This window comes from Mytilus trossulus, chromosome 4, assembly GCF_036588685.1.
Source record: "Mytilus trossulus isolate FHL-02 chromosome 4, PNRI_Mtr1.1.1.hap1, whole genome shotgun sequence".
Lineage (NCBI taxonomy): Eukaryota > Metazoa > Mollusca > Bivalvia > Mytilida > Mytilidae > Mytilus > Mytilus trossulus.
Window position 1 is genome coordinate 32642836 of NC_086376.1, and position 12024 is coordinate 32654859.

Below are 12024 nucleotides of genomic sequence, written 5' to 3' on the forward strand. Positions count from 1 at the left end.
CCTTAAAACTGTTGCAGGTGTATAGGTTAGTCTGTACTCAGAGTAAAATTTGGGGTGTAAATACGGCCATTTTAGCCAAAAGGTTATGATGAACCTTAAAACAATAAATGGTTAAGACCTATACAAAAAACTATAATAATTGACATGGTAGTCCTATAATATAAGACTCTGGAGGTTCATATCATTTACATTCAACGTTTTTTATCGGATATTTTTTTTTTGGCAGTGGCTATTTGACCGGCACCGGCTAAATAGCAAATTTGCTATTTGACCGGCACCGGCAAAATAGCAAATTTGCTATTTAGCCGGCACTGAATAAAACTGTCCATTGGTGTGATTAGTAGAGAATAAAAAAGCTTGATAATTATTTAAAATAATTTTATCACAATATGAAGCATTAGAAATATCTGAGACTACTATAACTCGCTCAGGAAATATAATAGTACAATAAAAAACAATATTGAAGATGTTCATTATATAGATAATTTATAACTGTATAATATCAATTAAAAGCATGAAAACACATTTGTATATATGTTACAGTAAATAGGTGAAATTAGGAATTACATGTAATTACTAAAATTTAGGAATTACAGGTATTTCCCGATGCACGTCTTAGTTAATACAAGTAATTCCTTAAACGGCCCAGTTATTACCAGTAATTACTAAATTTAAAATGATTTTTTACACCTATTTACTGACTCAGCAGCTAAAACAAAACCATAACTTTTGACCACCTGAACATAATATAACATTGTTTTAGCTGTGTAATACGAACTAGAAGATCAGTTAGTACTCTTAAAATTTTGAATGGTTGATTTGTATAAAAATATCTTGAATAAATATGGGCTTTCAAATATTTGGTTAAATCAGTGTAACTTTAGTTTTAATCTAAAAGGGTTTAAGTTGAGCATTATACAGATAATTTTTGACCAACTTCAGCAGACATGGAAATCAGAAATGGAAAATTCTCCCAAAGCATTATTTTTTTAACTTTTTAAAGAAAACTTTGAATTTGAAGAATATTAAGACTTATAACCTTATAATTAATGATAAGATAACGTTATGTAGGTTAAGAACTGGAATGAACTGTTATGTGCATTAGCTTCGAGATATAAAAAAATATATCTTTTTTTTTGTTGTTAAATCATTTAGAAAAAATATGTAGTCAAATTATAATTCACTGTTAGCAGTCTGCTGGTTCTATTTTGTTAAATTAGCTGAGAAACAAGGTTGATGAGTTGTACTTATTCATGTGACCTTCAAATCAACCCCTAGCCGGAGATGGGTTATCGATGTATTCAGCTATTAAAATTGTAAGGGTTTTGCAGAACAAACAGTCTCGGCTACTTTTGCTGTTAATCGCAGGCTCAATTTTTTTTTAAATTTTCCTCTCGATACTATCTTTTGACTAGTACTGTAAGAAGCTTCAGTCAAAATTGGGTAAAAATCCAGGATGGTTTATATAAAATCTAATGTTTAAAAAACTTTAACAACAGAGTGTATGTAATGTTAAATGGGAAAAAATAGTCCATTTATAAGTAACCTACGAAAAAAAGTTTTTTTTTTACAAACTTTACTTTTGGATATTATCTTATGATCATAAGTTCTAAAGAAATCGGATTTTTTTTATTAGACGGTTTGTTTGAATCGATTTAGCAAAACATGCTGCTAATAACAACATTTTTATAACCGAGGAACAAGTTGAAGCAAGACCTGAACTTTTAACTGCTTCTTGTTTGGACTCAGTTGTAAATATTGATTTAATAAAAAAAGATGCATGGGAAGCTATTAAGATCGTTTATAAAGAGAAATAAAAGAACCATATGTACACATGATGGAGATTCAAAGGAAGCCAGTGTAATGTGTAGTTCCTGTTTGGAGTGGCAACATTTATCTTGTGCTAGATTAAAACAACTTTCTAAGGCAAAGAACTGGTTTTGTAACAATTTAAAATGTAAAATCATGTGTCCTTTTGAAATTCGTAGCAAACAACTTTTAATATTGTCTTTTTTAAGATGTGGGTAGTTTTACATAACACTATTTTTATAGCATGGCAGGATATTTAAACCATGCTTTTAATTAATATTATAAAGTTATAAATTAATCATTTAATATGAACATCTTCAATAATATATATTTTTATTGTACTCAGTGTATTTTTAATGCTTGATATTGGGATAAAATGATTTTAAATTATTATTAAGTTTTTATTCTCTCCTAATCATATCAATGAACAGTTTTATTCAGTGCCGGCTAAATAGCAAATTTGCTATTTTGCCGGTGCCGGTCAAATAGCAAATTTGCTATTTAGCCGGTGCCGGTCAAATAGCCACTGCCTTTTTTTTTTACTATCAATGTTGAACCCCAGTTCAACATTGATAGTAAAAAAATAATATCCGATAAAAAATGTTGAATGTAAATGATATGAACCTCCAGAGTCTTATATTATAGGACTAATTGTATAAGGAGACCACTATAGCTAAGAATATTTTATTTTCCAATTAAAGTTTATTGGCTTACAGTGGCGGATCCAGGGGGCACGCTCCAGTCATGGGTCAATGATTTCATATATAATCAATCAAATTTTTCCCACGAAAAAGGGGGGGTTAGGCCCCCTCCTGGATCTGGCTATGGCTTATATTCCGGTAAAGAGCTTTAATTACATTACATACATATACATAAGATAAAACATAAATTGGGAAAAAAAAATAGTAAACAACACTGTTTTTACTATATTATTATTATTATTAAAAACTGTTATAGTTTATTTATAGTGGATTGGGAAACAAGTTATTACAACTTATATTAATCCCTTTCCACTTTGCGAATATTTTACTTAATAACTTTTATGTATCTTAAGGTTCTGCTGTGCCTTAAAACCCCACTTACAGTTCCTAGATATATCAGTTTTTCTGTCATTTCTATACTCCTGGTAGATATTGTGGTGTAAACACGGGTCATATTTTTGAATTATATGATGAACCTAAATAACGTCTATAAAATGCACCTAAAAAAACTTCTTAAAATCATACTTGCCAACTTTCACGATTTAGGTGTGAACTACACGATTTTGACCCTTTTTCACGATTGCACGATCGTGTTCCTGAAAAACCCTCTAAAACACGATTTGGTGAAAATCTACACGAAAAGTATTGTTGTTCCCAATTTTGAACTGTGTCCAATGGAGGAAAATCGTGTTCAGCCAATCAAATTGTGTGTTTCTCTTGATCAAATTAATCAGCCAATCAAAAACGTTTTCTCTCAAGATTGATTTAACATGCTAGATATTGAACTTGTGTTGTATTTCGGCAGTGTCTGCGCGTACCCACATGCTAGTACGAATAGTCAAATTGCCGTTCTAGGCTGCGCGTACCCACATCCGGTTTTCTAATAAAATGCCATTGGATCGGGTATAAAACGTGAAATATCTACGGAAATTATCGATAAAATGGGGATATCGTGAAGAACGAGTGAAGAATATGAAAAAATAATATTTTCAAATTGTATTTATTAATTAAAATTAAATGCACAATGATGGAAAATGAAACTACAGTCCCTGAAAAGAAAAAAGTAAAAGAAAACTACTAAAATTAAAGCTGGAGTTTATAAAAATTAAAGAAGCAAGTTATAAGGTCAATTTAAACCAGTTACATGTAACTAATTAAGATTTGGAACACATTTTACATATCAAATATGATTGTTTTGGCACGGATTTCAACCGGGCTGCACATTTCAAATGTTGCCAGCCTCCGTTCACGTTTCATTAATCATTATTACTTGCTTCTTTAAGTTTAATTTTTATAAACTCATGCTTTAATTTTAGTAGTTTTATATATTTTAAAATTTTAGTTTCTGTTTTACATTTTTACTTAAAGATTATTTTAAAATATCATATGGGTATATTTTTAATTTATAAAAAAATTATTCTTTAAATTTGCATTAAAATTTTATGATAGTATTAATTTCTATCATGTTTTCTTTTACAGGGAGGGACTGTACAGGTTCATTTTCCATCATTGTGCATTTAATTTTGCAATGATTATTATGTATCATTATTTAATAAATACAATTTGAAAATATTATTTTTCATACTTTTCACTTGTTCTACACGATATCCCCATTTTATCGATAATTTCCGTAGATATTTCATGTTTTATACCCGATCCAATGGCATTTTATTAGAAAACCGGATGTGGGTACGCGCAGCCTAGAACGGCAATTTGACTATGCGGGTACGCGCAGACACTGCCTTGTATTTCTGTTTGTTGGTCAGAATTGTAAAACATGAACATGGCAAATGATTTTTCACCTGCAAGGAGGTTCTTGCACAGAATAAGAATGAAAGCATGACTAATAGACAAACTTCAATGATGCAGTACTACCATGAATATAATAAATAGTAGTTTATTCACTAATTTATTGACATTACATGTACACTTGCTGTAACATAATTTTATTTATGTATTCAATCATTTAAAGTATAATGTACTATTCATTATTTTTCACATGGACCCCCCCCCCCCCCCCCCACACACACACACACACATCAACATAAGGAATCCCTTAAATGAGGAACTACCCTTAGTCAAGGGGTCACTCTTGTAAAAAATAAAATAGAAAAATGTAGATTTATTAACTTAAAAATGGGAAATTCTGACATTGTATTTGGAACAGCTTTTCTAAATGAAGAGTCCTATTATTTTAGATAATAAAGAAGATATAAGGCCAAGAACATATCAAAATTATTGGACATGTGTTGACCATATAATACCAGATAGATCATAAGATGTATAGTTCTTTGGGAAATGTTTCTTCAAATAATATGAATATGTGCTCATTTGTACTTAAAAAGTAGTTTTTAATGTCCTAACATTGAGGGGGATCCCTATTTGTTGTTCCCAACCTGATAAAGGTCCTTCTTTGTGTATAATTTTAAATTGGTAAAGTCAACAACTATTTGGTATCCTTACACATGAAAATAATTCCTGGTCTTACAGCTACAATGTACATGTTTATATTTTCTGCTGATATAATAACTAGAATCATGCAAATAAACTTAAGAAAAAGGGATGTAAGCTCATCTTACAAATATGACACTTTTTCTAGACTACAAAACAGCACGCGCAAAATAGTTGTGGCAAAGAATTTTAACCTTTGAAATTGTTGTCGCGCGCTAAAACCCCCATGGGCATTTTCAAAAGTTGGCAGGTATGCAAAATTAAATCATGGTTGTTGCATTAAGCTAAAATGCTATTTAGAGACAGATCTAGGGTCTTTCAGGGAAAATTCATCTGAATATCCAAAAGCATTTATAGTATGTCTATTGTAAAAAAAATAGGGATGGTACCAGCCTGATTCCATCTCAAAATCTCAGAAATCAAAGGGAGCACTCTAAACTAATAATCCTAATGATATTACAAAATTGAATAAGTAAAACTTTTCACGTTATATAAAAAATGACTGTTTGATGACTGACGGCAAAAGGCATAATTTATTACCATCATATATATGTTATCTAATTGATATTTTTTCTCCCTAGAGACATAAGTCCTGCTGGTCAGGAACTTGATAAAATGGCAACAAAAGAAAAGATCAAGAAGAAAGCACCACCTATTCCAGAAGGTAACAATTTGTTTAAGCATTCTATTTTTAAATAAAAGTTTAAATGAATAAAAGGAGATTTGGGGTATGCATAAAAAAGATAGCAACAAAAAACAAATAAAACAGAAGTTAGTCAATGAATTATATCAAAATAGATGGTGAACATGAACACAGTAAACGTGGAGACACAGTTAATATTAAACAAAGGTTCAAATTGTAACTAATTTAAATGATTCTTTATGCAATGTTTCTACATCGTTAGTACATTGGTAAATTACTAAAGTGACGTGGTTGGATGTATTTTGTTAAATATTAGGGTTTTAATAGAAACTGGAACTAATTCTCCTGTTCTTGATATTTATTTAAATGGTTATGCCGTGAAAAGCTGTTAAAATCTAAGTTGCTACATTGTTCATGTACATGTATGTATAGAATATAGTCTAAAATTTGAAATTTTTCAGCAGTAGAAAGACCAAGTAGTGCACACAGTCAAATCAGTGTTAAATCTGCTGAAGTTACAAATATCACAGACAATACACAGAAAGAAAAGGTAAATGACTTGTCAGTTCCTATTGATGACAATATGTATGTTATTTCCCTTGAAAGGGATAAGTATAATATAAAACTTAGAATATGATACATATAACAGTGAATGCAATTACTTAAGATAGATATAATTTTGAAGATTTGAATACTGTAAATTCAGAAATTATTGCGTGCATTTATTATTGCGATTTTGAGAAAAATCCTGTTTAATTCATTTAAAACATTTCAAAATGCGAGTTTGAATTATTGCGTTTACAAACCTGTCGCATTTTTGGCAATAATAAAAACCTCACATTAATTTCTAGATTTACAGTATAATTTAGGTACAAATTTTGTAAATTGATTGAAATTCGTATTTCTATGAATGCTGTGATTTTGAAAAATTCTTTGTACAAGTCTTTATGAAATTTGTTTTTGTTTATATTTAAACTTCAGAACTCAATCAAGACCTACATTCTTTTGTATTTAGTTTTTTAAATGAAAGTAAAAAATAATATATGAATCAAACTTTTGGCCTTGATAAATACCATTTGTACAGCAATGAGTCATAATTTTATTCAAAGTTCATACAAGATGAAACTGCCCATGAAAAAGAAGCAGAGGGAAATAAAAGTAACACAACACCAAAACCTTCTGATAAAAATAATGAACCAGTCAAAAAGAAAAAGGGGGATACTGATGATAAAAAGAAAAAGAAAATAGAAGATGGACCGGGAAAGAAAAAGAAAACAGAAGATGGATCTGAAAAGAAAAAGAAAACTGAAGATGAAAAGAGGAAAAAAGGAAAGAAAACAGCTGTTGAACCTTCACCATCGTCTGGACCAACACCATCTCAGTCTGCAGCTTATCCAAAGGACCCAACCGGTAGTGCTGTATCACTGAGGTCTAATGCTTCAACAGTCAAAGGTTAATATATAGAGCATGCATCATTGAAACATTAGAAGTACAATTTCTGTTGATCTTTTTTAAATGAACATTTAAGATACTTATAATGATATTGTCATGAAATGTTGGTGAAAGTGTAGAGAAATAATAATCTTATTGTATAAACCATGTGCTACTTCAGTTAAGTTAAACTCTTTACTTTTTAGCTCACCTGGCCTAAAAGTCCATGTGAGCTTTTCTCATCACTTGACGTCCGTCGTCGTCGTCGTTAACAATCATTCAAACATCTTCTCCTCTGAAACTACTGAATGGATTTGAATGAAACTTAGCATGATTGTTCTTTAGATTATCCTGCACAAAGTTTGCGCTTCGAATTTTGATCCGCCAAAAAACATGGCCGCCGTTACTTAAAATAGAACATAGGGGTCAAATGCAGTTTTTGGCTTATATCTCAAAAACGAAAGCATTTAGAGCAAATCTGACATGGGGTAAAAATGTTCATTAGGTCAAGATCTATCAGCCCTGAAATTTTCAGATGAATCAAACAAACCATTGTTGGGTTGCTGCCACTTAATTGGTAATTTTAAGGAAATTTTGCAGTTTTTGGTCATTATCTTGAATATTATTATAGATAAAGATAAACTGTAAACAGCAAAAATGATCAGCAAAGTAAGATCTACAAATAAGTTAAAATGACCAAAATTGTCAATTGACCCCTTAAGAGGTTATTGTCCTTTAATGATAATTTTTCACAATTTGTTCATCATATTTGCTAACTTTAAAAAATCTTCTCCTCTGAATCTACTGAATGGACTTGAATGACACTTAGCATGATTGTTCCTTAGATTATCCTGCACAAAGTTTGCGCTTCGAATTTTGATCCGTCAAAAAACATGGCCGCTGTTACTTAAAATAGAACATAGGGGTAAAATGCAGTTTTTGGCTTATAACTCAAAAACCAAAGCATTTAGAGCAAATCTGACAAGGTGTAAAAATTTTCATCTAGTCAAGATCTATCTGCCCTGAAATTTTTAGATGAATCAGACAACTCGTTGTTAGGTTGCTGTCCTAAATTGGTAAATTTAAGGAAATTTTGCTGTTTTGGGTTATTATTTTGAATATTATTATAGATAGAGATAAACTGTAAACAGCAATAATGTACAGCAATTTAAGACTCAAAAATAAGTCAAAATGACCAAAATGGTCAATTGACCCCCTAAGAAGTTATTGTCCTTTATAATCAATTTTTAACAATTTTCATAAAATTTGTAAAATTTTACTAACATTTTCCACTGAAACTACATGGACAAGTTCATTATAGATAGAGATAATTGTAAGCAGCAAGAATGTTCAGTAAAGTAAGATGTACAAACACATCACAATCACCTAAACACAATTTAGCCATGAACTGCTTCCTTTGTTTAATTCACATATACCAAGGTGAGCGACACAGGCTCTTTAGAGCCTCTAGTTTATATCTTGTAAAACCAATTGAATTTGTTTTATACGTTATATTATATATTTGTTTTCAGAGGCTTGGACAGACAACAGTGCAAGTGGGTCACAGGTAGACTTGAAACCAGGTATGTTTGGTTTACCAGAATTCCTGTTACTGTTTCTGGCAGTAAAAAAACTAGTTGTTTTAAATAGAATTAAGTCAAAATTCTGTTTTACTTCTTTAACATTTTGTAGCTTTTTTAGTGTAAGCTTTTTTCCTTTAATTTATTTTGCACATACAGTCACAAATAAATGTACTGCACTAATATGATGTCTTGGACACTAATAAGGACACTACTTTCCCTGTAATTGCTAATGATTGCTTTCTGAGTTATTTAAAAGGTTTTTTTAGTGTCTTTTTTCATCGTTATATACATGTATATAAATGTTGTAATATTCTTAATATATTTAAGGCCACATTAAATAGACTTTGATAAAGTGATTTTCATACTCTTTCTTCAAACCTTTTGGATGATAGTCGGAATTTATAAATTTTAAAACGGAATTTATAACTTAAATTATTTTGTAGATTTTAAGAAAATTTGAAGGATGAATTTATAAAATTCAGCAGAAGATAGTATGTGAATTTTAAATTTATGCAACCAAAAGATAATAAATCCATATTTAAATGAATGTTCATTTTTTGACGATTTGCACTCCTAAAAATTCTTTTGTCACAAAAATAATTACATAAACAGTATAACATGTCTGTAAAACTTATAGCAAATGCGTTTTTACTGCATTATAGGCTTTTTCAAGTGAGTAAATACAGTGATTTGAAAGGAAAAGTTCAAGTTGTAGCCCAATCAATAATTTTGGTGTTCCGATGTTAAATTATCATGGAAAATGTGAAAATATCAAGTAGTCTGGCGCTACTAAGCCCTGGTGAATTTCCATGCCCCTGTGGGTAATGAAAAATTATTTGATGTCTAACTTAATATTTCTCTAAAATGTTGCTTATTCATTTGGCATTAGGTAAATGGAAAATTACAAAGTTTTAGATTTTAAAAAATTTAACTGGTCAGCAAAGCATTTGTTGGGAGTGTTTCGTTCTTTTAATTGGTTTAACGCTTGCTTTCAATATATATTCTTGTTAATATTTTATTTTCCTTTCTATCAGGGTATTTACCATTAGATTTTAACCTTTGTTTGAAGTGAACTATAGGAATCTCTAGCTTTTAGTGTTTTTTTCTTGCTTTTCTTTATTAATCTAGACTTTGTTTGATCTTTACATTAATCAGTAGTTACTAGTCCTTCTTCAAGTGTGATCAGTGTTAGAGAAGCAGCAAGAGAAAACAGGAAATATAATGCTAACATGAAAGGTCCAGGTAAGTTCTGTTCAGGGTGCAGGTTTCTATTTTAAAAATGTGTAAAAATACACACAATGCAGGTGATGGGTTTTAAACATTTATCAGCATCCATGTTAAATTTAACTAACTAAAATGTTACATATATATAAAGGGTAAGGTTTAAAAAAGCTTTGATCATTTTCCAGCTTTATTACTTTTCTTATTAGTAACTTGTGCACCGCTGAAGTGTTACAACACATCATTATTCAGTAAGAAGTGCATTTAATGTATAAACTATTTATTTGTGTAAACAATTTTCTTGTAAGCGGTTAAATACTCTTTTTATCATTTAATAGCTAGTTAAAAAGAGGGGTTGAATTGAGCTTTGCCCAAATGACAGTTTGTGTTCAACTTAGAGATACATGAGTTCTACCTGCATATTTTTATTTCAACACCATATTTTTTTTATTTGAATAACTTGATAAAGTAATAATAGAATGGGACAAGAAAGTTGGTACAAGACATAATTTTCAGAAATTTTTGTCACATTTTCTCAGCAATCAATAATCAGAGATTTTTTTAGAGAGAACACCAATAATTCTGTGTGACACATTTTCAGATAGTTACTTCCCTTCTTTCTCTTTGTCAAATTATGTGTTTCTTTACATTGATTCATATAGATAAGCGTTTTTGTTGTATTTTCTCAGAAAATATAAATTAGAGCTTCTTAATTTTGATACCATGTGTGCTTATCTACATATTCAGTTGTCTGCTTTCATAATTCTATTTCTTATATTAATTTTTTTCCCTAACACGAGAAAGGGGTATAAATTAGTGAGCAGAAGGTTACATCACATCTTGTTATATAGAGGCTGATATATTAATTTCTTCCTGTTTAAGTGTTTTGCATTCTATCAACTCTTTTGAAGTAGTATAAGTGACTAATTATAGGAAAATACTATATACTTTTAAATTTAAAAAACGTCTTAAAAATTGGTATAATTTTAAAACAAGGATAATAAAAAGAAGCCAAAATTCTAAATTATGCAAATTCTTAGATAAAGTTATCTTTATTCATATCAAATTATCTCCCCATGAAGTACTTTATCTCAAATGTAGAAAGTATTTTTTTCTTTTTTTTCTTTTAAAAAAGAGAGACTTTTGATAACAATGTAAGAAATATAAAACATACTTTTTTACTACATTTTGCTTGATTTGAGTCACCTATAAGAAATTTGTAAAGAAATACAGTTTGAGACAAATATACTATTATTCACAGAAACAGCATCACAGAAAACAGAGGAAGAAGAAATATCTGATCATGCTTACATACCATATAAATATGCTCATAACTGTATTGCAAAAATAATGGAGGACATGAAAAATATGAAAGTAACTCACATCCGCATTGTCAGTGAAATACAAGGAGAGTATAAACAAATAGAAGATGAAACTCAGGTGAGCAAACTGTGATTGATTATAACAAGGGTTGATCACACCTCTAAGGCAACTGCAGCAATTTATATATGAACTGTTCATTTAAAAATAAATTAAAAACTCAAAATTTTGATAGATATATGTTAACATTATACATTTATATGATTGAGAAACCAATCCAAAATGTATGTGTATTAGCAAATCAACCGATTTTTTGCAAAAAAAACCAAAACTATTGGTATGAAAGAGAATTTTTTTTATAACAAATCCAAGATATATTTCGTTACTTTGAGAATTTATTAAAGTTAAGTATTTATGAAATTGTAAATATTTGCCTGTTGTGAAAAAACATATATTTCACCTCCAAACTTCAAACACTGCAGGATTTCAAGTTTAACACACTGAACGATAATAACACCACAAAGGCACTTTTGATTTAAGTATTTTGAAGAAACATCTCCAATAGAAAACATTTTGAATAAAAACAAATATATATGTATATATATGTTTTGGTTTACAGTCCCAGTTTAATACCTACGTTTTCTTCCTGAGAGACCAGTACTCCAACAAAGTCAAAACATTTAAGCAGGTTATAGATGTACACAGAATGGATCTACAAAATAAAGAACAATACTGGAATGAAATGTTACAGGTATGCAAGATGTATTTATGATGTATTTATGACAGTATGATATTGAAAGGCAAACGATTTTGCTTTATTGAGTTTTATTTATGTGTAAAGCAAAATAATATGTATACTACAATT

The 12024-nt window shown here is 29.8% G+C and overlaps 1 protein-coding gene across 3 annotated transcripts in view; it reads left to right on the forward strand.

The window, feature by feature from the left end:
• The window catches only part of LOC134715134 (centromere-associated protein E-like), a 42304-nt gene that overhangs the window by 753 nt on the left and 29527 nt on the right, over positions 1-12024 (forward strand). Inside the window, exons 2-8 of one of the 3 annotated variants that reach the window (XM_063577075.1) lie at positions 5545-5625; positions 6066-6154; positions 6714-7056; positions 8568-8618; positions 9774-9860; positions 11101-11279; positions 11779-11910. In XM_063577075.1, the coding sequence (XP_063433145.1) occupies positions 5577-5625; positions 6066-6154; positions 6714-7056; positions 8568-8618; positions 9774-9860; positions 11101-11279; positions 11779-11910 (930 nt within the window). In that variant the 5' untranslated portion in view covers positions 5545-5576. Of the gene's footprint in view, positions 1-5542; positions 5626-6065; positions 6155-6713; positions 7057-8567; positions 8619-9773; positions 9861-11100; positions 11280-11778; positions 11911-12024 lie in introns of all 3 variants that reach the window. The other 2 variants (XM_063577076.1, XM_063577078.1) reach the window with 2 other exon arrangements.